This window comes from Echiichthys vipera, assembly GCF_963691815.1.
Source record: "Echiichthys vipera genome assembly, chromosome: 3".
Classification (NCBI taxonomy): Eukaryota; Metazoa; Chordata; class Actinopteri; order Perciformes; family Trachinidae; genus Echiichthys; species Echiichthys vipera.
The window spans coordinates 29,301,713-29,329,451 of NC_139828.1; the positions used below are offsets into that span (position 1 = coordinate 29,301,713).

A 27,739-nucleotide genomic window follows, 5' to 3' on the forward strand; every position below is an offset into this window, starting at 1 on the left:
TTTCCGGGATGATGATTCCTCTACTTCCGGTGACAATACTTGCCAGACCTCCAGAGGAGACGTCAGATATAAGAGGGAGGTTTTAACTGAATGGAGATGCCAGTGTGTGTATTAATGCAGCCTATGTTGATAAAAATCATATGACTGTGACTTTTGGCAGTTCATTTCTCACCGATAACAGCTGAAAACTTCTCTAAACGGTCATGCAGCACATACATTTTATTTCCTCAGTTCTCTCGCGATAACGAGATAATTACGATCCATTTTCCCGTGATAACGAGATAATTAATGTGATAGATAATGAATGAAACGTGATAGACCTGAGATTTCCATCACACCTCACATGTCATGCCTTGTAAAGACTTCTCATATCTTGAAGAACACTATAGACAACACTGACAGAAGATTTCAGTTGGTTATTTACTGTTATGAACTCAAACTGTAATCTATATATTTATGTGCACATTGTAAAACTCCTCCCTGTACTGGTATGTATGTATGTTGTAATGTGATATTGTTGACAATAAGGTTTTTTTTTTTAAAACAAAAAAAAACTGTAGTTAATGAGGACATCAGGCTCACTCACACCACCACCACTAATGTGAACATTATCTTGGTTGAGATGTGTCTTTCTTTGTCTCTCTCTGTCCATCTGTCCGTCTTTTGTCTCTTTCTCTCTCCTTTTCTTTCTCCCCAACCGGTGCAGACAGATGTCCGTCCTCCACAGAGCTGGGTCTGTCTGACGTTCCTGTCTGTTATAGGGAAGGTTTGCGTTGCCACTGTACTCTACAGAGGAATTGTCGGGTCTATGTAAATCATAAATAAGTCATTGAGTGTGGTCTTTACCTACTCTGTAAAGTGTCCTGAGATAACTTTTGTTATGATTTGGCACTGTAAATAAAATTGAATTGAATTGTATTATTTGTAATAAAAAGGCATAAAGCTGTTTCATGTGTCAGGCCTCGACTGAAAAGATATGTGATGGTGATCAGTATTCTCCTGCTCCTCTGACATTGATACACTGATTCTCCAGATCTCAAATTAATTAATTAAACAAAGTCGTTATCACGGGAAACGGAGGAAATAAAATGTATGTAATCTATGACCTTTTGGGGCTTCCGTAGATAGGATAAGGTAGCCTACCTTTATTAACCCCCAGTGGGGAAATTCGGTTGTTGTTGCAGCAGTGCAACGCAAATAAATACAAATGATGAGTATAGAAAATTACAGATATACATCATAAGAGGTAGCCTACATAAACTAAATAAAATAGAATATAATAAAATACAATGAATGCCATGGTAAAGTGATAGTGGTGTGTTTAACAGCAGCAGAGTAAACAGATCTATGTTAACGGTTATATATATAAAACTGACTATATATATTATAGAGTTATGTAATGGGACTCTGTGTTTGTCTGTGTTAATATGTAGAATCTTTATTAAAAGCTATATTTAAATAATAATAATAATACACCCGTTGGGTATTTTGAGGGGTAATGAATGACAGTAGTGCTTTTCCATAAAAAATATATATTTAGTCTAAATTAATATTTACAACAAATTTTGATGGGTTTAACAATGACTTTCTGTCAGTTCTGTTTCCATTGTAGCAGCCAATAGCGTTGGGCGTTGCTGGTTGCCAGGTTTGTCTGTTGTTGCTACAGAAACAAGAATCATTTAGAGTTGAGAGCTAGCTGATGGATTCCACAGCACTCACAGAAAGACTAGAGCTGAAGACTGTCTAACGTTAAATACTGTTGTTAAATGAATGGATTAGTCCAAATTAGTGGTTCCCCTGTTTGATTCATCACTGACATGGAACAGGCTGATCACTGACACACTCTGCAACAAACCTGGCAACTGACTGCTAGAATTATTTTTTGTTGTTGCGACTACGATCTTGAGACACTAGATGGTGGTGTTCTGCTCATTCTCCATATTCAACCTTTAATCAAATAGAAGTCAGTGATCGGAAGGTTGTCGGTCCAATCCCTGGAATGGTGAAAGTGAAAAGCATCATCTATCTTCTATATCATCTATCTATGTCATATTATGTGTGTATATAATACAATACCGTCTGCCTCTCATTCACACACACACACACACACACACACACACACACACACACACACACACACACACACACACACACACACACACACACACACACACACACACACACACACACACACACACACACACACACACACACACACACACACACACACACACACACACACACACACACACACACAGACACACAGACACAAGTTAGGCTAACTTTTAACGTTATACTCAAGTTAGCTTAGTCATTGTTGAACATTTCAAAGATGAAAGTGACATTTTTCTGACTCCAAAGCCTCTAAATATTCTGATATATGATCAAACAAATATTTTCCAGAGTGGTAATGCACACTGCGAGTGAACATGAAAAACATATCTGATTTTATATGTGTAGGATTTGCCTGTGTTTTTTGTGGCAAAGGTTCATGTATGATAGTTAGCTAATATATAACATTAGCTTACACGGAGCTAACAGGGGTAATATGTTGTACATTTGATCGTATATATATATAAATATATATATATATATATATATATATATATATATATATATATATATATATAATGTAGGGATAGATAATATGGAAACCTAGTTTGGCATAAATAGAATGGAATACTGCACTTTTTAACTTACAGAAACTTTACTTACCTCCTTCTGTCGACCGGTCAGTCTTGAATGAAACGTTCTCCGCAGTGGGCAGTCTGTGATGTGCTTGTGTGAGATGTCCAAGGCAATTTTGCAGGGGCTACTACTGTTTAATTGTGTCAACTCAGCAATCTTAGTTACCTGGACTGTTCTGATTTAACTGAGGAGTTGACAATATAAAAACTTAAAATTTCAAGTTGGCTCAATGATTTAGACACTTTTAGTTGGATTGACTGGGGAAAATAAGTTTAATTCAATTCAATTCAATTCAATTTTATTCATAGTGCCAAATCATAACAGAAGTTATCTCAGGACACTTTACAAACTAGGTAAAGACCACACTCTATGATAAACATAGAACCAACAAAAAACCTAAATTCATTTTTACAGTGCATGAGAATGCTTGGAACTAGAAAACCAGCAGTTTGTGTTTTTTTATTCAATCGCAATTCAAGTTCGCACATCCTACATAAAGACTTAGACTTCTCTTTTTCTGATCCCTTTGGGATGACTCCCGCAAGGAAATTGAGATTCCAGCAGCTTACAAAAACAAAAGGGCGGTATAAAAAAACAAAATACAGTATAGGATAACCAATAAACTCTTAGCTGAATAAATATAGAAGGTAAACAATAGACAGTAAACAATAAACTCTTAGTTAAATATATATGTAGAGATAAGAATACAGGTCAAATAAAGTTCACAGAAAGTTAAATCAGAGAAGTTAAATGTAAATGGCAAACATACGATAAACTACATATGACTGTATCTATGAGCGGGTCTGTACCCGCCTCACCGGTAGGAGGCGGGCTGCGGTAAGGATGCACCGCTACCTGCGGGGAGGAAAGTAGAAACGGAAGTACAATTATATCAAGTTATCAACAACCTGAGTTACAACTCGGGCGAAACTTTACTGCAGTTGGGACTGATACACGTTTTAAGTTATTGTATTCGATACAAACGCCGTGATATGGTATTATTTCCCCGCAAGTCGTGCACGTTGTTTTTGTTTGGTTGCGCCATTTAGAGAAGCCAAAGTTACCGTTAGCTCACTTTTTGTCAGCTGACTAGCGTGAATTCATTTGGGCAGCCTCAGTAAGCAGACAGTAGTAATATGCCCGTGTATTGCTTCGGGCTCACTTTTGACAAGGTTACGGGTGTAGCTGGAGTGTCCGCTGGCTGTCGTTGACACGTCCTGGCGGTTTGTATGTGGCGCTGACAGAGCCCTGGTTTGCTCGCAATGCTCCCGCAGCTGCTGCCACCTGTCTACTAGCTGGCTCTTCTTCCTCCCGTCTGCCGTGGCCCAATGGCTCACTGCGGCTCGTCCGAGCAGAGCGCAAAGGTACAGGCACCGCGCCCCGACGGCCTCAAGTCGGCGCAGGGTAGCGTGGACCAGAGTATGAAGCCGGTGCTGTTCGAGGTCTTCGGCGAGATATGGACCGTGCAGTCACGGCTCGGCCAGGGAGTGTCTGCCTCGGTGTACCGGGTCAGCTCAGGCAGAGCCTCCACCACCACCGCCGCTGTCAAGGAGTTTCAGGCCGACACGCAGGGAGGGGATTACGGGTATCACAAGGAGAGGTCCGTGCTTGAAGAAATCCAGGGGCATAAAAACATCGGTAACAACATTATTTCACACTCGAACCTTGATGTGTTGTGTCTTTTACATAGAGCAAACACCAATTCAATTAAAAAGACTAACAACTGAATAGGAACTTGCTTGTCATCTGTGGTCTACACCTGCTAGAATATTCTGTAGGGTCATTTACAAACAGTTGGAGTCTGCTAATAACCACTGAACCAGGATCTGATTTCAGTAAATCACTGAAGGGTTTCAACTTTGTCAGTGTTCTGCAATGCAAAACAGGCTCTATAGGCCTTTTCAAAGATGTCAACATTCATTCATTCATTCATCTTCAACTGCTTGTCCCTGTCGGGGTCGCGGGGGCTGGAACGGATCCCAGCTGACCTCGGGCGCGAGGCGCGGTACACCTTGGCGGTACACTGGCACCAGTCTTTCAAAGGATACATAGAGACGAACAGAGACAGACATCCATTCACACTCACATTCACACCTGCAGGCAATTTTAGAGTGATCAATTAACCTAACACATACACATCCTAAATGTATCCTAGTTTTTTTCCTATAGCAGTAAATGTGAATGACATCATCTGACAGGAAGTTAACAAGGACCAAGGTTGTTGCCTAGCAATGGCATTTCATTCAAAAGGTCCATAAAACCTACAGAATTGTAAAAACATTAACCGTTGTTATTCTGTAGAAAATGGTGTTGAAGTATGAGGGTTGTATTACTTTTTAAGACGTGATACACATGCAGCAGTACAGTATTGTTTGCTTGTAACGACAGATTTGCTCTCCTTTCAGTGACACTGTACGGGGTGTTCACCAACCACAGCTGCATGGGTGTTGCCACCCGCTGTCTTCTGCTGGAGCTCTTGGATGTCAGTGTGTCCGATCTGTTGGTGAGAGCTAGCAGTGGAACGCAGGATGGTAGGTGAGTGAAGTTATGTCCCTGTTTCTCATAGTGTGACTCTGACTGTTGCAGAGGCTATTAGCCTAAGTGATGAATGGTAACTTACAACATTATTTTTTTACTTTGGTCCAGTATGGAGCGGAGCACTGCAGCCGCGAAATGGGTCGCAATGTAATTGCCTCGAACTGTCAGTGTTCATCCACTAAGGGTGCACTCACAATGTCCGTCCGTACCATGCCCCGTGCTTTAGGGTACTTGTCCCCCCCTCCCTCTCCCCCTGCGGCCCTGGCCCGTTTGTACTCACACTACCTGGGCCTCGGCGAATGCTTCTTGCTGCCTATAAGTCATCACGCCGTAACACGTCACACGTCACACGCATTGATTGACGTCATCACGATGCGTCGCTTTGTTTACAAATCTTTCCATAGACCTCAGAGTTTTTGTGCGTCTTGTCGACTGTTTTTGAACATTTTCATCCGACCAAATCTGCAGTAAACACTACACCTCTGCATCACACCAACGTGAACCTTTCACCACCATTGTTTTAAATGTCTGCGCATGGTCTGTCCTTCTTTTTTCTGTGTCCGAACAGGCGCACATAAAATTACGTCAGAACCGCCTTAGGCCTCGTGCTCGTACTCGGTGGCAATAGCAAGAACTTTTAGTGGACATACACTGACAGTTCGCAATTACCTCATATTACATTGCAGCCTGTTTTGCGTTTTGCATACCCATAAGCCACAAAAACGTAGAAATACAGTACCTAGGTTTAAACATACAGAAGTTTTCCTTTAATATGATGCATTTGCACACTTAAAACAGCACCCCTTCCTAACCGTGTCCCTCACCACTAATAAACCTCCTACTGTACAGATGTGGGTTTCTGACTTCTATTTTTCAATTAGAGTTGCTGATAAGTTAGCTTGATATTTTGAGCAAGCTTTCCCCCTCAAAAAAAAATTCTTCAAAGCATACAAAAGTAGTCAATGGTGAATGTGAAAGGAAGTGCTCACACACTGTGTCAGTAATAGATTTGTTACTCAAAGCTTTATTCAAAACAGGGATCATGGCACTCAAAAACAAATGGGCTGTGAACCTGCACCTGCATATTGTACATTACATGCACTCAGTTGACAGTTCAACAGCTAAAAATGAATACAGTCTGATACAACAGTTCTGTAATAAATCCTCCCTGCATGAAGGTTCTGATGTTGTTGAAAAGGTATATAGTGTAGTGCTCTCTCGTCATAAACTCAACATTATAGTTTTCATAAAGGGAGAATGCATTATGAATGTATTAGATTACATCCATTTTAGCTAGGTGTAGCTAATAAACTGTTGATTGAGTGTGTACAGCCACACTGTATTGTACAGTACAAAAAGCTTAATGGCAAAAGCCTGGTGTGGTTCCCCTATTTTGAACTGATTCAAGATTCAAGAAGCTTTATTTATCCTGAGGGAAATTATTTTGCAACAGTTTCAATACAAAGGTGGAAAAGGATCAGAGTAACAATAAGCATAAACATAAATCAAATCAAAATAAAGCTAACATCAGATAAATCAAGCAATGAACTAAGTGTGACAGAGTGCAACAAACATCGTGGTTAAGCGTAGGTATATACAATATACAACTATACGCAGCGTGCAGTTCAGCAGCATATTGAAATTAAATAAGTACAAACTAATAAGTTAGAAGGAGCGATAAGTTATAAGTGTTAAAAATGTTAAAAATGCAGCATTTCCTACATAACTAAGTGACAGTATGGCCCAGTGGAGTGTAGCAGCATTTCGTACTGAAGTAAGTTACAGTAAGTTACAGTAAACCACAGTGAAATGTAGCAGCATGTCCTAAGCACAGTAAATGTAGCAGAAGATAGTTACAGTACCATTAGTAATAATGTGTGCTTATCTATTCTGTTGATGCTTTCCACTGATTTAAAAAAAAAAAGTAAATCATCATACAGCAAGACACCCATGCCACTATTCTTCATACATTTTTAAATCAAAAATGCAACTTTGTTGTCCATGTTGCAATTGTGAGTTCATAAATATTTCAATAGAAAGATGTGTGACTTGATGTGAATAATGTTCGCACAATGTTCCTAATTCCAATGAATGTACTGTATGTAACTGCTGACAGAATAACTGCTGGGCCTTTAACACACCTGTGTGAAGGATTTAGTGGCATCTGGTGCTGAGGTTGCAGATTGCAACCAAATGAATACCCCTCACCCCTCCCTTTCTAAGCATGAGGGTAGATGCTAGAATGTAGTGACCAAACGAGTCACAGAAGGAAACTTGTGAGTCATGTCTTCATATGTAATGAATATGAAGAAGATTATTACTGCGTTTGGCCTCATTTATGCACAACGTTGCATTGTAGCAGGATTCAAATAACCCTCCGTATGTTGACGCCTGCGCAGTATGCCTGTCTTGACTTTTGGCGACTACATTCTAGCACCTACCAACTACGGTGGCCTGCAGGTAATGTGAAAACGCAAAAGACCCTCCCAATGTTTTATCCTTGTATATACATGGCAGGCTTTATGTAAATGGACCTGCTCCCTATGTAGACATGAAGGGCTCATTTTAAGCGAAGAATACACAATTCTTAGTTTCATTTTTTTAAATAATGAAAACATAGTTATGAAAATTGTATTGCTTTTTTGTCAATAGAGCTCTCTAAATCACCACTCACAAATTTGACCAGGTTCCCAAAAATTCCAAACTTTTTGGTATTTGCCTCATAATGTTACTTGTTTCATGTGGCCATCACAAATGAAACAATGCCTTAAAACTTTTGGAAACATTATATTATAAATGATGGTGAGTGCAGTCACTGCAAAACCTTCATAGATCGATGGAGCTCGAGCTTTCTGTTTAACCAGTAAGGTATTTTTGGCAGACCCCAGCAGGGCCACTCCATGTGGCTTGTCCAGCACTGTGCCAGAGACATCCTGGAGGCTCTCGCCTTCCTTCACAGAGAAGGCTACGTCCACGCTGACCTCAAGCCACGCAACATTCTCTGGAGTGCTGACGACGAGTGCTTCAAGCTAATCGACTTTGGCCTCAGTTTCAAAGAGGGAAACCAGGTGGGTGTGTCAGGGGCATTTGAAGAGAAGTATGAGAGGAGCTGAGAGAATCGAGTATTGTATTTCTAACTCTCTCTATGCCTCTCCTCCTCCAGGATGTCAAGTACATCCAGACAGACGGGTATCGCGCTCCGGAGGCTGAGCTTCAGAACAGCCTTGCTCAGGCCGGGGTGGAGGTGGAGGGGGACTCGGGCTGCACGGCAGCTGTGGACCTGTGGAGCCTGGGCATCATCCTGCTGGAGATGTTCTCAGGAGTCAAACTCAAAGACACTGTTCGCTCACAGGAGTGGAAGGTATGAGACATGATTTTTTTCTATTTTATAATCTTAAAGAAATGTTTAAGAAGGTAATTAAACATAAAATACATAGTAATTACACAAGAAACCAGAATAAATTGGTATTATAGGGCTTAATTTAATGAGTAAAGGAAGTTTGTCGAAGTCTCCCAAGTTTTGAATCAACTGTTCCCAGAAAGGAATCGTCTAATAGAGCAGAACCTTAAATGCAAAAGGAAAATAGTAACAAGTTGAATCTGTTTTCTTCTTCTTCAGGATAACAGTGCTGCCATTGTAGACCATCTTTTTGCCAGCAACAGTGTGGTGTGCCCTGCTATCCCTGTCTATCACCTCAGAGACCTTATCAAAAGGTACATTCTCACACATACAGCTGTCAATTCAGACTGCTTCGATATGAGCAGTATGCTTTTAACTATACTGTGTATTGACCTATTTACTTGTATAAGCACGTGAATATTATCCATCCATCCATCTTCAACCGCTTGTCCCTATTGGGGTCGTGGGGGGGCGGGGGACGTGAGGCGGGGTCCACCCTGGACAGGACGCCAGTCTATCACAGGGCACATAGAGACAAACAGAAACAGACAGCCATTCACACCTAAGGGCAATTTAGTCAGTTAACCTAACACCTGCATAGCTTTGGACTGTGGGAGGAAGAAAGAGAACCTGGAGAAAACCCACGCACACACGGGGAGAACATGCATACACCACTCGAACCAGGAACCCTCTTGCCGCCCCCAGATGAATATTCTCTGTAGTGATTTTGCTTCAATAAACTTTTGTTACTTTGTGTCTGCAGCATGCTTCTCAACGACTCAAAGCAAAGATGCACTGCTGAAACCGCCCTGCTGAGCCCATTCTTTAGTATTCCCTTCGGTATGTGTCAATATTTTAGACATCCTCCAAGATTAACACTTGTGTGCCATATTTACGTGTGTGTGTGTATGTGTTTGTGTGTCAGCTCCTCACATTGAGGACCTGGTTCTGCTGCCCACACCTGTGCTACGTCTGCTCAACCTGATTGATGACAGCCATCTGCACAATGAAGAAGAATATGAAGGTACAACGCCATATGTTTCTTTTCTCTTCAAATTATCAATGACTTATTGTGCTGGCTTGGCTTAACTCAGTTTTGCCACCGGAGAAACACCATCAGAGAATTTCGAGTTGATTTCCTGTGTCCTCCAAGTGTAAAGTGTGAAGTGTCATTGTTTCTCTCAGATATCCTGGAGGACATGAAAGAGGAGTGCCAGAAGTATGGCTCAGTGGTTTCTCTGCTCATCCCCAAGGAGAACCCAGGGAAAGGACAGGTTAGACTGTTGATCTTTAAACCAACAATCTTCAGAAGTGTCTCAATTCAACTAAAAAACATAAGGAGCTATAGGGAATTCAGACAGTAAGAAATATAATTTCTTTCACAGCTATTTTTAATCCTAGAAAACCTCCACCGTGTTATGTACAGAATTCACACCAAAGACTTTTGTACATCTTTATGCAACATAATAATTTTTAAGAGTGTAAAGGTGAAGGTGTAAAATATGAGGAAAAGAGCGGCTAAAATTTTTCCTCCTGTATACTTCAGTAGTAAATATACCCATATTACACTGATACAGTCTCTCCTTACTCACTGCTGATGTCCACTGGGTGCAGCTGCAAGGCACTCTAGTCTCCTGCTGGAGATCATCCACAGCCATTCACTCGTGATTGTATATAAATGCCTATTTATTATCAATTGATTTGAAAAGACCTCTCCGGGAACCATCACCTTATCGTGGTGGAGAGGTTTGTGTGTCCCTGTAAATCTGAGGGCTGTGTTGTCTGGAGCCTAGTGCTCCTGGTAGAGTCTCCCATGGCAGAGTGGTCTCAGGCGAGGGGCCGGACTAAGAATGGTTCACAAAGACTCAATGGACAAACGAAGAAGAGGAAGAGAGACCCTGCCCGGAGGAAGCCCGGCGCCCCCGTCTATAGCCAGGCCCAGACGGAGGGCTCGCCGGCGAGTGCCTTGTGGCCGGGTTAGCTACGGAGCCAGGCCAGGCACAGCCCGAAAAAGTGACGTGGCACCTCCCTCCTCTCCATCCTGTGGGCCCACCACTCGCAGGAGGAACCATTTGGGTGGAGTGCGCTGCTGCACGGGTGACAGTGAAGGTTAGGGGCCTCGACGGACCAGACACGGGCAGCAGAGCCTGGCTCTGAGGACGTGGAATGTCACCTTTTTGTCGGGGAAGGAGCCGGAGCTTGTGCAGGAGGTGGAGCGCTACCAATTAGATCTGGTGGGGCTTACCTCCACACACCAGTCTTGGTTCTGGGGATACTCACAAACCCCCGGCTGAGCGCTGCAGGTGGTAGGGGGGAAAACTCTGACTGTTGTTTGTGCATAAGCACCGAACAGCAGTTCAGAGTATTCGGCCTTCTTGTAGACCCAGAATGGAGTCCTGCATGGCTCCAGTAGGGGACTCCATAGTTCTGCTGGGAGACTTCAACGCCCACGTGGGCAATGATGGAGACACCTGAAGAGGCGTGATTGGGAGGAACGGCCTCCCTGATCTAAAGCCAAGTGGTCATCAGTTATTAGACTTCTGTGCTAGTCATGGATTGTCTATAACTAACACCATGTTCGAACATAAGGATGCTCATAAGTGTACGTGGTACCAGAGCACCCTAGGCCAAAGGGCGATGATCGATTTTGTGATCGTATCATCTGATCTGAGGCTGTATGTTTTGGATACTTGAGTGAAGAGACGGGCAGAGCTGTCAAATGATCCCCATCTGGTGAGGTCAGAGGATGGGGGAAGATTCTGGACAAACCAGGTAAGCCCAAACGAGTAGTGCGGGTGAACTGGGAATGTCTGGAGGAGGCCCCTGCCCGAGAGATCTTCAACTCACACCTCCGGCGGCGCATTTCTGGCTTCCCTGTGGAAGTTGGTGGCATTGAACCGGAGTGGGCAATGTTCAAAGCTTCCATTGCTGAAGCTGCAGCGGTGAGCTGTGGCCTCAAGGTCTTAGGTGCCTCAAGGGGCGGTAAACCTCGAACACCGTGGTGGACACCGGTGGCCAGGGAAGCTGTCCGACTGAAGAAGGAGGCCTTCCAGGATATGTTATCCCAGAAGACTCCAGAGGCAGTTGCAAGGTATCAACAGGCCAGAGGGGCTGCAGCCTCTGCCGTAATCAGAGGCAAAGCAGTGAAAGATGAGAAGTCATGGAGAAGGACTTTCGGGCGGCACCAAGGTTCTTCTGGAAAACCATTCGACATCTCAGGAAGGGGAAACGGGGAACCGTCCAAGCTGTTTACAGTAAGGACGGGACGCTGGTGACCTCAGCAGATGAGGTAATCGGGCGGTGGAAGTAGCACTTTGAGGAACTCCTTAATCTGACTAACTGATGGGGAATCATTGTCATTATCCCTGGCGGAAGTCACTGAGGTAGTCAAACAACTCCACAATGGCAAAGCCCCAGTGAATGATGAGATTTGTCCAAAAATGCTGAAAGCTTTGGGTTTGGGGGGGCTTTCTTGGTTGACACGTCTCTTCAACATTGCATGGAAGTCTGGGACAGTGCTATGGGAGTGGCAGACGGGAGTGGTGGTTACCCTGTTTAAAAAGGGGGACCAGAGGGTGTGTGCCAATTACAGGGGTATCACACTACTCAGCCTCCCTTGCAAAGTCTACTCCACTCACTGGATCGGTTCGCAGCCGAGTGTGAAATGGCTGGGATGAGGATCAGCACCTCTAAATCTGAGGCCAAGTCTCTCAGCAGGAAACGGGTGGATTGCTTACTCCAGGTAGGGAATGAGTCTTTACCCCAAGTGAAGGAGTTCAAGTACTTTGGGATCATGTTCACGAGTGAGGGGACGATGGAGCGTGAGTTTGGCCAGAGAATCGGAGCAGCGGGGGCGGTGTTACAGTCGCTATACTGCACTGTTGTGACGAAAAGACAGCTGAGCCGGAAGGCAAAGCTCTCGATCTACCGGTCAATCTTCGTTCCTACCCTCACCTATGGTCATGAAAGCTGGGTCATGACCGAGGTCACGGGTACAAGCAGCCGAAATGGGTTTTCTCAGAAGGGTGGCTGGAGTCTCCCTTAGAAATAGGGTGAGACGTTCAGCCATCCGTGAGGAACTCGGAGTAGAGTCGCTGCTCCTTTGCGTTGAAAGGAGCCAGTTGAGGTGGTTCTGGCATCTAGTAAGGATGCCCCCTGGGCGCCTCCCTAGGGAGGTGTTCCAGGCACGTCCAGCTGGGAGCAGGCCTCGGGGAAGACCCAGGACCAGGTGGAGAGATTATATCTCCACACTGGCCTGGAAACTACTCGGGATCCCCCAGTTAGAGCTGGTTAATGTGGCCCGGGAAAGGGAAGTTTGGGGTCCCCTGCTAAAGCTGCTGCCCCCGCGACCCGACCCCGGATAAGCAGTTGAAGATGAGATGAGACTTGAAATGAATATTAAATGACACATTTCATTTGTTAGCGACATTGTCTCAACATATAAAGAACATCTTCTTGTTTGAAGCCAGTGAAAGTAAAGGAAGAAGTATACGAACATTTTTCTTAGATAATGACATTGGTGTGCTTATTGTTTTGAAATGAAACAAAACTACTTGGTTAAGTTTAGAAAAAGATGATGGTTTGGATTTAAATACAGTGCCTCTAGAAAGTCATGATACCCTTTTGAAATGGTCACTTCTTTTGTTTTACAGCCTGAACTAATAATACATAAAAACATATATTTTTTCCAGCGTGATTTACACTTTTAGACTTACAACATTTAAGTGAAAATGTTTTTTGTTTTTTTGGTGAGCGCTGATGGACTCCACTCTTCAAGTCCATCCACAGATGTTCTGTAGGATTCAGGTCAGGGTTCTGACTAGGCCACTCTAGGACATTCACCTTCCTGTCCTTAAGACACTAGGTTGTTTTTATGGAGGTGTGTTTGGGGTCGTTGTCATGCTGAAGGTGAACCACCTGCGCGTTTTCAAGTGTGTAACAGAGGGCTGCAGGTTTTCCTAAAGAATTTGGGTGGACTTGGCAGCATCCATTTTTCCTTCAGTCCTGACCAACTGCCCAGTCCCTGCTGAAGAGAAACAAGCCCACAACATAATGCTGCCACCACCAGGCTTCACTGTAGGGGTGTGTGTGTGTGTGTGTTTTGGGTGGTGTGCTGTGTTTGGTTTCTGCCAAACATAGCTCTTGGAGTTCAGTCCAAAAAGTTAAATTTTAATCTCATCTTTTTTTTTTTTACGAGACTCAGTGTGACATTTTTTCAGAAGAAGCATCTTTCTCTCCACCCTGCCATACATGTAGATCTTGTGAAATTGTTGTCATCACATGCACAGATGGACCAACCTCTGCCATTTAGACTTGTAACTCCTTCAAGGTCACCATGGGCCTCTTGGTAGCTTCCCTGATCGATCTTTTCCTGGCTTGGTCATCCAGTTTGGAAGGGCGGCCCGATCTAGGTGAGGTCTTGGTGGATCCATATGCCTTCCACTTCTGGACGATACTCTGAACGGTCCTCAAAAGGATCGTTAAAGCCTTTGAATTATTTTATATCCTTCTCCTAACTTGTGCCTATCCACAACTTTATCCCGGAGCTCTTTTGAAAGCATCTTTCCAACCACGGTGAATTATTTGTGTTATCTTGCTCTGCTAGAGTGGACTCAAGGAACAGCTGATTTTATTCTGAAGTAAAATCAAAAACATCACAGTTGACTTCAGGTGGAGGCCAATTACCTTGGTGTGTAATCTGGAAGGTGATTGGTTATACCCGAGAATGTTTATAATGGTTATTCTAAAGGGACTCATCACTTTCCCAACACCGATATTCTAGTTTTTCTTTTTTTTATTAGTTTTCAGAAATTTTGAAAAAAAACTTTAACTTGAATGTTGTAAGGCAAAATGTGTAAATCACACTGGAATTTATTTTTTTATTTTTTTTTTTTATGTATTATGATTTCAGGCTGTAAAACAAAAAAGTGACTATTTGAAAAGGGTATCATGACTTTGTATAGGCACTGTATGTAATACATACAAACATAATTGTGAATGCAATTAGGAAAGTCATTTTTAGGAGACAGGGCTGTAAAAAAAAATGAAATATGTCGGCTGCTAATTCATCAACATGTTCTGTGTGTGTCCCTCAGGTGTTTGTAGAGTATGCCAACGCCAGTGACTCCAAAGAGGCTCAGAGGCTGCTGACGGGCCGCACCTTTGATGGGAAGTTTGTTGTGGCTACCTTTTACCCTCTCAGCGCCTATAAAAGAGGTTACTTGTACCAGACTGTGCAGTGAAGTCCTAAAGCTCAATTTACACATCTGCACTGTTCGCATGGCAAACTGCATAGTCCACTACAGGGGAGAAGTCATTTCCTTTCTTTGAAAAAAACTTCAGTCATTTCAAAGGGTGTTGCAGTTTGAGTTCAAATGATTAATACGTATAGTTAAAAGTTCTGCATGTCATTCATGTGTTTTTGTACAGTTAATCTGTGTTTCATGCAGAGTGTAAATTGAATTTAGGTGTGAGGAGTGTACAGCAACACTGCTGTCTTCAGTCTGCACTACTGTGTTTAGAAACATGTAGCAAGATAACACTGATCTCCCAGTAGTATGAATGGAAGTATTATGTATTTTAACCAAATCCTGTTAAATGAATAATAATTATATCATATATTATTATGTATATATTATTATTTGTTATGTTGAACTTTTTGGGGTTGGCAAAAGGTGATATACAACAGGGCTGGGTATTTAGTACCAATCCCTTTGAGGTATCAACTGAAATAACCCAGGGCTAGTACCAAGTAGTATTGAAACTTCTCTAGTCAAACGATACCTTCATTTGTTTCTTTTTGTACCCAGATCAATCTATTTGTATGGTTTTGCTGCAGACGTTCAATTTAATGTAACGTGATTGGTCCACTACTGCAGCAGCTACAACCCATACAGTCAATGGCGCGGTGAACTTGCATGGTGTATTTGACAGAGTTGTAGTTCAGAATGCTTCCATTCGCATGATGGGTATCAAATGAAGTAGGAAAAAAGGTATTACTTGAAGGGTACTGATGTTGTGACTGTTTAAAAGATACCCAGCCCTAACATATAGATTTCTTCTGCTGGCTCCTCAGGCAGTTTTCAGGGAGAAATGGTTTGGAGTGACCCCTCTACCGGCTCATAGTTTTCACTCACTCACTCACTCTCTGCCATTACCTGAGCAGGCCAAAGGCCCTGTCCTGTAGCCTTATGCTTTGTAGCTTTTTTATTTACAAAGGTCTACATACTCAGAGGATGTTTTTATTGGCAGTTGACTATGCTTGCATGTATGGGGACATACAGTGAGTTTTGTGTTTTGACTGCGACACTTAAAAAATGGCATGTCAACAAGTTGTTGTACGTAATGTTTTTAGGGTACATGCTGAAAATGATTTGAGATTCTCCTGGCTTGAACATTCAGAAAATAACTGAAGTATGAATCAAATCTGTGTTGTCCAAAACCTTTTTCCAGTTGGAAAAGCGGTTGAAAATGTCTTCTAACAAAAGTTAGCCAAGTTCACTTTAATCTGACCTTGAAGTCATGGTTCTAAGTAAGATACAACAATACTGATATTGAATATTGGGCCGATAGTGGCTCACATAGCTGGAACGGTTATCAGCGACAATGGGGCTGATCTATCTATATATTGATCTATATACGGTATCTAATTTTTTGTCACAATTGGTTTTACAAAGTTAGGAAACCACTGTTTTTTTGTTTTTTTAGATCATTTTTTGGCAGTTTTTCAAGCCTTTTATTATATAGGACAGACAGGAAATGGGGTGAGAGAGAGAGGGGGAGACATGCAGCAAAGGGCCACAGGTTGGAATCTAACCCGCGGCCGCTGCCCCAAGGACCCCCAGCCTCTTTACATGGGGCGGCTGCTTCAACCAATGAGCCACCGGCCGCCCTGAAAACCACTGTTTAAGTCAATCCTGACGTTGGCTTACACATGAAACAATAATCCAAGTTACTTCCACACAGTGAGGCATACAGCTTGTTGTCTAAACTCTGGTATCAGGTTAAATCTGTATCATACGATACTCGAAGCCCAGGTATCAGTATCGGGACGGATAAACCCTAGTTGGAATTATAGTCTAGAACCAGAGTATCGAGCAGCTTATCACTGTTCCGGGTCTCATTGAGACAGTAGAAAATGCAGATAAATAGTAGGCAGTAAGCCAGCAAGGATCAGTTTAAAGCCACCGTGTGTAACGTTTTTACCATCTTTCATATTTTGTATGTGGTACTGTGTAATACGTTTCACCAAGGTGTCTGTTTTCGAATTACCCAAAATTTCAGATTCATACTTAATTTTTTAGTTTTAACAAATGTTGCTAGTTGTGTGACAAGGTATTGTGTTTTATGAATCAATGTGACAGAAATGTCATACTGTGATATACAGTTTTTGGAACCAACAAAATCATTTTGTTATGTTTTATCGGTTATATCAGGGCAGTGAGACAGTTTTACTTGGAGCTTGGCGATATCACAATATACTATATCACAATATTTAAAAAATAACTGCGTGACAGTAATATTTTTGTAATTTTGATGGTGATTTAAATTCTGATCCTTGCAGGTTATGTTCATTCTGCATGAAAGTTCTTTATAAAATGAGAAAATACTCAATACTTTTCATTTGTCAAGCATTTAATTCACACAGGAGTATAAAAACAGGCTTTGCCATGTGGTTATTTCATATAGATTATTTATTTAATGAATTACTAGATATACAGTATATCACACAATATATGAAATGACCTGTATCAGGAGAGAAGATTTTTGCCATATCGCCCAGCCCTAGTATTAGAGTCCAGGAAGAGGCGTGACTATTTTCGACAAGAGTTAGCAAGTTTGGTAGTTTTGCAGTGGTATGTACTTTTTGTTGTAGAACCAGAAATTATTTTGTCCTCCTATTTATCGGGGTTCAACTTTGTGATAACAGTTGTATGTAGTTCCCATCAACTCCACTCTTTCACACTGAAACGTTAGATGATTTCGACACAAGTGACCTGCGACATTCAAGCTAGCTAACTAACCAAAATGCTGCTATGACAACAGGTTGTGTTACGCCTGCATGTGCCGATAGCCCAATAGTTCACATCCAGCAGATATAGTCTCAACTAGTAACACAACCAGACAGAGATAAGAAAATGGAGAAGTCATCTATTTAAGCTCATTTATATAGCTGGCCATTGCTCATTTCCCCCTGTAGTCTCGTTAAAGCCAATGATATAGCATATCAGCATTATGCTAATGCTGATATTAGCTATAGTAATGTTTATGCTGGTCTTAGCTACAGAAATGCTAATGCTGGTGTTAGCTACAGTTATGTTAATGCTAGCATTAGCTACAGTAATTCTAATGCTGAAATGAGCTACAATAATGCTAATGCTGATATTAGCTATATTAATGCTAATGCTGGTATTAGCAACAGTATATGCTAAACTGATGTGATAGCTAAATGCTAAATTGCCTAATAACTAAATCCTAAAAATTCTACACTAAGGTTTAGCATTGCCTAAGGCTTTGTATTTAGCAGTACTGTTTCCTTATTAAGCTGAAATGCAGTAGCACAAGCGGAGAGGAGTCATAAAGTTGTCAAACGTTAATATGGGTCTATAATGCACAACACTGAATCAGTTTAAGTTTGCTAATATAAGCCAACATTAGCTACAATATGCTACTGGTAGTGATGTCCAAATGAAGCTTCATGAAGCATTAGTTGTATTTGTTGAGTCCACGAGATGGAGCTCTTGGTCTAAAGAAAAAGACTCAATGAATGGTGATTCAGTGTGTTTTCAACCCTTTGTTGAACAGAGAGCTCTATCTAGTGGACTCAAACAACAAAGAAAATGGTTCATGAAGCTTCATTTGGACATCACTAGCTACTGGTGGTCATACACCACTAAGCAAGGCTGTAGCAGCAAAACCTCTAGTCGAGTGTAATGAATTGAGCAAGGGTGTGTCTTATTACTTAGGGATTCATCTTTGCAATTTGGTATGTGAAGAGCCGCAAGTGGTTTGTGTTGTTAAGCACAAAATAGAGCCCTGCTCTTTCTAAATGGGTAATGTGATCTGAGTATGTGAGAGAAACTTGATATTCATTTGAAATAAGAAAATATTTTTAGGTTATGGACATATAAATCTTCCTTTGTCTGCAACCTATTTTTATTTAATAATGTGTTGTTCCCTCCCTTCGAAGAAATCAGTTTAAAGTCTAGTCTGCAACTAAAAATGTAAAAACTTTGGGGGCAAGGTTTCAGTTTTGTCTGTGTCAAGTACTACAAAAAAAAGCTATTTTTCTACTGGTTTTGTGTATGCGCCTGAAATGTGAATTCCAAAGTTTCCACTCGAGGACGTCGCTGGCCTAAAGATCTCGATTTGAAACTTAAATTAGACACCAACCACTACAGCACTTTTTAATTATCAATCTGTGGTATGTGTGTGAGTTGGTCAGTGTTGTAAGTTACTTGTAACGTTGAATAACAATACCAGGTTAAAAAACTAAAGAACATTTTCTTCATTGTTCAGGACCTGGTGCTGAAAATGAATCCATGGTAATAACATTAGAGACTATCTTCTCTATGTAGCTGAATCGTAGAGTCTGTAGTTTTCTGTGGCAGTACTGCTATGTGTTTAGAACAAGAATAAACTCACCACAGGCTTACTGTACGTTCTCAAATAATGAGTGTGGGCCTTCAATTCTGTGGATTATAAAGCGTTACATGGATAATTTGGACAATGTGAAGATGATTTCCTATGTTTGTGTTTAATGATACATGACAAATCAGTATGTGTGCGTGTGTGTGTTTTTCTATGGTGTTGAAATACTATGCGAGTAGAATGATTAGAGGAGTAGATTAGTTGGTGAGTCTGATCCTACCTTTTAAAGCTCAGTCCTTGCCCCCTGGCTTCAAAAGTTGCTGGGGCTGTCTCACAACGCATTAATAATGGCTCATCATCCTTAAAAACAGAAGCACAGAGGAAATATAAAGAGCGATAAGGCAGGATATGACTTTTATGTCATGCTGCAGTATTTATTTACATGAATATTCACATGAATCCACTATATTACTGCCACATGAGCAGTTTATAACTGGTTCATTCGCTGGTTTGTTTGTCAGCTTGTGACCAATACTGGAAGATGGTACTGATGCTGAATCTGTTAACAGTTTGAGTGTTTGGTGTGCTTAAATGTTAACAATAGGTTATTGGTTGTGTATGTTTGCGGTCAACATAGTTTTCTCTATTGATGGTTGCACCTTTGTGGATGAATAAGACTTGATCCAGCGTTTGACAATACCGCAGGTCTGAGTCAAGTGCTGCTATAAGCATTAATAGTTTAAGACACAAGCTGCTGCAACAGAGCACTGAGGGTCTGCGGTGAAATCTTTTATTAGACTAATTTATTGTGGCTACTGTTGCCCTGAATGATATATTATCAAGTTGTTTGCTGCATGCTGATCCTGTTTGGGGTAGAAGCTCCTTTTACACACAACTTGCACACAATCACATCTTCCCACTAGCCGAGCTCTAGGATTTGAAAAAGCAGCTTTTTTGTGTGCGTTTACATAGTTACAATTGTTATCACTTTTCAAGATGATTTATTCTGCCTGTATTTGTATAATACAGGAAAGTGATCTCAAGTGGTCGAGCCAATCAGGACCGCCGGGCGGGGTTTATAGATGTGACGTAGCGACGTAGAGAATCTTTCTTCTTTAAAAGAACACCAGAGAACGGCTTTGAGGGCTTTTGTTGGTTGAAACCATGTTTTCGTTTTTCTTCTGACCAGGTTTGGCAAAAGCTTGATCTACCAAATGGCTCTGCTGGTAGTAGTAGCATCACAGGTTGGCTTCGATTTGAATGCGAAGACTTTGATTGAAGTAGCACGTCAATAAAGATGACGGACAAGTGGTTTATCCAATCATATGCAAGGACTTTGATAAGGCCCAGCCTTTGAAAACCCCCCTCTCCCATGGAGGATTAGAAGATGAGAAGAGCTAGGCGGAAGCAAAGCCGACCAAAATTCATCTGGCGGAGTCAGGTTAGCAAAATAAGGCTGCAGCTGATAATCATTTTTTATTGATCAATCAATTTTTTTTGTTTATATTTTGGTCTGTAAAATGACAGAATATCGTTAAACAATTAAATTCAATGTTAATTGAACGTCCATAAATATGGTTAGGATTTAGAGAAGAAAGGCTTATAACTCCAGAACTTACCTGAAAATCCTCACATTTTTCGTTCTTCTGCATCAAAGTAACCAGTGATTGTTGTCATCCATGTACATCCATGGGTACACTGCAAACATTAACTGCTAATAGATCATCCTGCTTACTTGTAATGGGGAAAGTTTGCCATCATTTCAACAAATATAGGCAAGAAATAGCTCACAGCTGACTCACTGTGCCATAAGAAAATGACATGACTAGTGTAATTATCGTTAGGTGCACAGTTGTCTCAGTGTTTTCTGAAGGGGAGCCACAGTGTCAGACTTTGGAAACCCTTTGATATAAAATAACAAAAAAACGTGAAATTGAGAAAATAGAGAATATTTAGCATAGATTACATAAATGATCAGTCGATTGTTAAGATTGTTGGCGATACATTTTCTGTTGATTGACTAACTCAGATTTATTGCTGCAAGACTAATGCAAACTTCTTTACTTGCTCACCAGCGTTTTCCAGATCAACACAAAAAAAATATCAGCACATTACTGTGTCCATAAATGTTATTGTTAGCTAATGAGGTATGCAAAAATATTCTAAGTTATATTATACGTTGATGCTCCTACTCTTTAGGGAGGCCACATTATTTTTTTCTGAAATGCCTGTTTCTGTGTGGAATGTGGCCCATGCATTCGTTTTGTGAGGCATCCAAGGCAGAGCAGCATCCAAGAGTGTTGTAGTACCTTTTGTGTGGGTAGGGGTAGACTGCAGTACTGATGATGAGCACACAGTGTTGTCAGGAGGGACAGAGAGGGGAAAGGGTGAGGAACAGAATCAGAAGACTTTTGATGGCTCTGTCACCATGTTGGGTGAACCGTTTTATACTTTAAGTTATTATTTCATCCTGTAGAGTTGGGAATGGGTTGAAGCTGCCTTGCCTTAATCTGCACGGGCTTTAAGATACCGTAAGATACTCTTTCCCTACATGCTTAACTCCATTTTCTTCCTGCCTGGCATCAGAGTCAACCATTCCTGTCTGCAAGTCTTCTGCTGTGGCTCTGTCTCAAACAGGCATCTTTCATACTTCCTCTTCCAGCTTTTTAAAGCTGTGTTATTTTGTATAAACATTGTTTTCCCATCGGTTTCAATTCTGTTTTGGTGTATGGACGCTAAAAGGAAATCTGTGTTCACGGGACAAAACGGCAAAATCCAAACAGGCTGCAAATGCAGCCAAATATTTCTTTGTTGGCTCTGCAGTACATTATTCCTTTGTGTTTTAGTCTTAACATTTCAAACACTTCCTTCTCACTGCTATTTGAGTCTGCCAGTGAGCTAGTGTAGATTTAAGTCTGTTTATCTTCCATTTTCTTTCTAAAAATACCTTTTTCTTTTTGTCTTTGCTGTTCAGCGTGTCTCCTTTAGTGCACTGACAGAGTTTTGGGGCTGTGCTTTAATTTCGTAGCCCCTGACTTTAATAAGCTCTCAGCACATTTGGGCATGAGTGTGTCTAGATAGTAAAATGTTATTATAGTTTTTGGAGGCAGCGTTTATAAGTTACAAGAGCTGTTTACCTGTGTGTGTGTGTGTCTGTGTGTGTGTGTGTGTGTGTGCGTGTGTCATAGCTGAAGCGCTGCCTGCCTATTTGCTTGTGTGAGTCTAAAGAGTGCAGCCAGTCATTTATACTGTGATGTCTATAGTATCCATTCCTATCAACAAAGCACACATCATTTAAAGAAGCATTGTGTAGGATTTAGGGGGATCTTATGCCTAAAGAGGAATATAATATTCATAGCTGTGTTTTCATTTTTGCATCACTAAACTAAGAGTCGCTGTGATTTCGTTAGCTTAGTTTGAGCCCTTCATACCTACATAGGCAGCAGGATCTCCTACACAGTCTGCCATGTTGCCGCGCCATATTTCTACCGTAGCCAAGAACTGGCAAACTAAAAAGCGTCTCTAGTGAGGACTTTTTAGGTTTTACATTACCTGAAGGCCATTGTTGATGATCAATACAAGAATGTAAAAAACATTCTGGCTCGTTTATATTTCTTTTCAACCAATCATAATCTTCTTTCATAAAGTCCCAGATGCAGCAACGGTGCCGCTGCAAAAAAGTTAGCGGTGATAGCTTATTGGAAAGAGAATGGTGCCTAAAACAAGAAGCCAATGGCAGGTTTATCCCAACAGTCTACATCCGCTGAGTCATACTATTTGGACCCTACTACATTGCCACAGTGAATAAAATATGAGGCCAACAACGGCAATAAACTAGATTAGGATTAAGAAACGACTTCTATGACTCGTTCAGTGATTTCATTCTAGCATCTGTCCCTCACGCGTTAGCAGAGGCCACTAAATCCTACACACTGCTACTTTAAGACTTATATTTTGGTATATAATATAAGGACAGTTAATCAACTGTTTCCTTTTGCTCAACAGAGCCTGACACAAAACTTTCCCTCAGGTCACAGTCAGCTCGAGGTGCTTTCAACTCAAAAAGATTACATTTTGAACCAGAGTTGAATAAGAGCAACTACACTACAACAGTGATTATTAGGGGTGTGACGAGATATTGTCCCTAAAGATCTCACGGTATGAAAATGTGCGGATATTTTTCGTCTGTGTGAAAAGTTGTCTCACAATATCAATATGTGAGTGGAAACGGCAACCCAGTAACAGGTTAGACACAAACCATAGATAAGCAGTGAGCACTGTAAGAAGATGCGTGCACTGTAACACAAATGCATAACACGTGAGCCCCGCAGCTTCTTTAATATCAGCCTCAAGTTCTAGTCACAGTGTCAGCACCTGGTGGACCAGAAGCCTCCGTATGTGACAAGCAGAGAGAATGCATCGGCCTCAGCCATCTGCCTGGAGCTCCTGAGCTGAGAGACAGCTGCTGGATAACCTGCCTTTACCAGCTGACTGACAGATATTTACTAAACCAAAAGAGGGAACAAATCAACAGTGTTTAACCGATTCATCAACTTTATTTCTCTGCCAAGTGCAGCGACTGAGGCAGCAGGCAATGTCGGTATACTTTACCGGCATGATTACAGTGGGCTACACCGCGGCTAACACGAGCACTTTGCAAAGAAACTTGCAGCACCACCGCAGCTCTTTGCTGAAATCAAAATCAAGAAAATATTGGAAGTTAAAAATAGTGTTAAAATCTCGTCTTGTTCTTGTGAACTCAAGATCTTGTCAATCAACATGTATCATCTCGTCTCGTGAGCCGAGGGTCTCGTCACACCCCTAGTGATAACTTTCATATTAACTTTAATTTTTGAGCCGTCCTTGCAGTCAATGTGATACATATTGGCAAAGTGTTTACTGGTGGTAGAAAAGAACTGTGATTTTGTATGAATAACACATATTTTTTTCTATTTGATTTAAAGCTGCATTAACAAACACTCTACAAACGACCTTCCACATTTCTCGTAAAAAAATACGGATTAGAGTAGCTTTAAGTGTCTTTGAATGTTGATATTTTCATTTAATACCATGAGCCCCCTACCTGAATAACTAAGAATGATTTTAAGCCAAATTTGACTTTACTGCTATTGTCTTATCAGGTTTGGGAATACAGGTAAGGTCAAGCTGCACAAGCTCTAAGGGCCTAGACATACCAAATCCTGATGAACTGTCAGACAATCCAAACCTAAATGATTTGATCAGGAGGTTACTATCATTTTGAACATCTTAAAAATGTCATGTCTTTAGCGTGATATCATTTTTTTTTAGAATATCAAAAACAATTGTTGTCGGTTGAGGTGTTGCTTTTGGTTTTATCTGAACCAGGTTATGGTTTTTTGAAAGCTGCGTAAACGTTGGATTTTTACACTAGATGATGTCCCAGAGAACAGTTGGATTACTGATTCGGCCAAATGAATGCTAATGATTTTTCTTCAATGAAACATTAAAATATAAAATTCTTTTTTTTTATTCCAGGATAATCCATCCTTAGTGACTCCTGCTTTGTGAAATTTTTGTCAAACTGAAAGCGAATGATTATTTTCTGTTTCAAAATGTGTGCTTAAAAGAAGCACAATGTGAGAAGGTCACTGTATGCAAGGCACATATAACGTGTATGAAACTGTGTGAGTTAGTTACAGCCTTCCAGATGAGAGTGAATCATGGCAATCGTACTGTTGTCTTTGAGTATCTCATAATAAAAATGATGATTGACTTAAACTGATGTTGTCTGGTATGTTTTTGGCTCAATAACTGACTGATTAATAAACAGATATTATACATCTTCTTTTTAGGCCATTTTTGTGATGCCTAGAAGAGAGACTGTTTAATTTCACAATCCAGCTGTTAAGATGTGATGTAACGCCCTTTCAAAATACGATTTCCTGTCTAAGCCTCATATTTCTACAGCTGTGTTCCCAGCTGTTTGAACAGATCTGAGTTTTAAAATAACAACCTAATTGTCATTTTACCTCTTTCTTTTCGAGTAAAAAGAAGTCTAACTGACGAAAGAGGTGATCGTAATTGTTCACGTTCAGCCGTTTTGTCTGTATTGTTTCAACATAGCGTTTGGAACCAGAAATCGTATTTTGAAAGGGTGTTAGGTCAGACTGAACAGCCAGATACTCAAACAGATTATCTCTCAGAAGAGAAAAAATGGCTCCCATTACTCTTAACAGCAGTTTTGCTATTCACTTAAAATCTCTAACATGAGACTTCTGTTTTTTGATTCACAAAAACGATCAGTAGCACCTTTTGAACCATATGGAACGTGATATGTTCTATACAGGACATTCCAAGTACCAAACACAGCTTCACTATAGAGCATATGAGTTAGAACAGACATTGAACTGTTGTCCGCGGCCATTTGACGAGAACCAAAAAAACAAATGAAGATTAGTTTAGTCGATGTAGTGACGACACAAGTCATTGGGGTCGTAAAGTGTGCTGAAGCTCGCCGGGGAAGAGCAAACGCAGCTCCAGGGACTGGGGAGTGAGGCAGAACGGCCTTCAGACCCCTCGCTGCGCCCGGCCTTCAGACCCCTCACAGCTTGGTGTTCATTGGATTCATTTTTTGTAACCATTGCAGCATGAAAGCATGGTTGTTTTTGCAAGCTAAACAGACTAAGCGGACAGTTGTCTAGTTAGCTAGCTAGCTAGTTCCACCATGTTTCCATGCTTCACTGGTTACAAAAAATTTGCCAAGCAAAGTTAGGGCAGCTTTCCCACACTGTGACAAAGTGTGTGAATGAAGCATTTAGTTGTTAAATCTGACTCATTCAGTGGATGGCTCTCTATGTATTGATGTCCAAATGAAGCTTCATGAAGCATTAGTTGTATTTGTTGAGTCCACTAGATGGAGCTCTTGGTTTATAAAAAAAGGCTCAATGAATGGTGATTCAGTGTGTCTTCAACCCTTTGTTGAACAGAGAGCTCTATCTAGTGGACTCAGAAAATAAGGAAAATGCTTCATAAAGCTTCATTTGGACATCACTACTTTACTTATAATCCAAAAACAAAAATCCTATCAATAGACCTCTAAAATGGGTTCACAGGGAGGTCCAAAACAAAAGATATTTAATCCTATTTCATGGGGAGTTCGAATTTCAGACAGGGATTAGAGGAGTATTCCCCTTTGAATTCACGGACTGGCTGCTGTTGGAACTACACTCTGCAGATCTCTCAGATGACTGACAAACCGCAGCTTCAGCATTGTTTTATAGTGATGTCCAAATGAAGCTTCATGAACCGTTTTCTTTGTTGTCTGAGTCCACTAGATGGAGCTCTCTGTTCAACAAAGGGTTAAAAACACACTGAATCACCATTCATTGAGCCTTTTTCTTTAGACCAAGAGCTCCATCCAGTGGGCTCAACAAATACAACTAATGCTTCATGAACCTTCATTTGGACATCATTATTGTTTTACCTTTTGTTCCTTTTGTTCAGAGGTGCTCTTTGATGTCAGATGTGACCATTTTAGAATCCAAATCCATGTAAAAATACTGAAGAAATGAGTCTTAATCCTCCTGTTCAACCACATCGCCCTAAAAAAAGGTTTGACTACACCCCAAAAGAACTTTGTCACAATTATTTATTCATTCAACTGATTAATTAGGTTAAAAAAATCATTCTGGTGGAGAAATACATTAATTTTACTTGACTTAAACCTTAAAACTGTTGAAGTTGAGTGTAAAAAGCATCACAATCAGGTTTCAAATCCCACCATGCCACTTGTGTAATATTGCAGAATGTAAGCTCCACTGCAGGTGATTAAAACCCCAGATTCCAGGGAACAAATGGTTTGAACATGCAGGCTGTCAGAATTTTTATTTCTAACATAAATTCAGATCAAACATGAAAATAAACCATGTGACTGATTAAACACTTGTTGTACAGATCAATTTGGGTCAATGTCCTCCCTCTTCTGATAAGTGCTGATTGTTTCCTTTCATCGGGGCATCATGGAGTCGTGAAGGGAGATGGTAAATCTTTGCTCTGGTGCTCCTGTAGTGCAGTGGAAACATATTTTAGAAAAACAAACCAAGAACACAACAATTTATATTAGAGCTAAGCTCCCACTACAAGACTTGCTGCCTTGTTGTCAGAGGGTTCCACTCTACAAACCAGGAAAAAACCCTGCGTCTGGTCTCCAAACTACTTGTTGTATGAAAACGTGTGAAAAAGTGACATGGGACCTTATACAATGTGCGCAAGACAGCATTTTCGGATGTTTCCCAGGAACAAGTTCTCAAAGTCATTGATGGTTGATTTGCAGCAATTAAACAGAGGAGGAAAAGATAGGAATGGTGAGGGGATGTTGTTGATAGCACAGTTCTTTGCTATTTATAGCCTGTTGTCTCTAGGTGCAGCCAATGGCAATTTGGGTCCTATCTACTGTTTCTGTAACCCGACTCTGCCAGATGGATTGATTTGCATTTGTTCAGCATATCCATCTGGGAATGTTGGTGGTGACAGACATAATGT

The 27,739-nt window shown here is 41.1% G+C and overlaps 1 protein-coding gene across 1 annotated transcript; it reads left to right on the plus strand.

Annotated features, from left to right (window-relative positions):
- Positions 1 to 3,580: 3,580 nt before the first annotated feature.
- uhmk1 (U2AF homology motif (UHM) kinase 1) lies at positions 3,581 to 14,868 on the plus strand (the record flags this gene model as incomplete). Its single annotated transcript, XM_083939484.1, has 9 exons — positions 3,581 to 4,326; positions 5,094 to 5,223; positions 8,108 to 8,294; positions 8,390 to 8,587; positions 8,846 to 8,940; positions 9,390 to 9,466; positions 9,552 to 9,650; positions 9,812 to 9,900; positions 14,722 to 14,868. The coding sequence occupies exons 1-9, from the start codon at positions 4,017 to 4,019 to the stop codon at positions 14,866 to 14,868; spliced, it is 1,332 nt and encodes a 443-aa protein (XP_083795610.1). The 5' UTR covers positions 3,581 to 4,016.
- Positions 14,869 to 27,739: the final 12,871 nt, after the last annotated feature.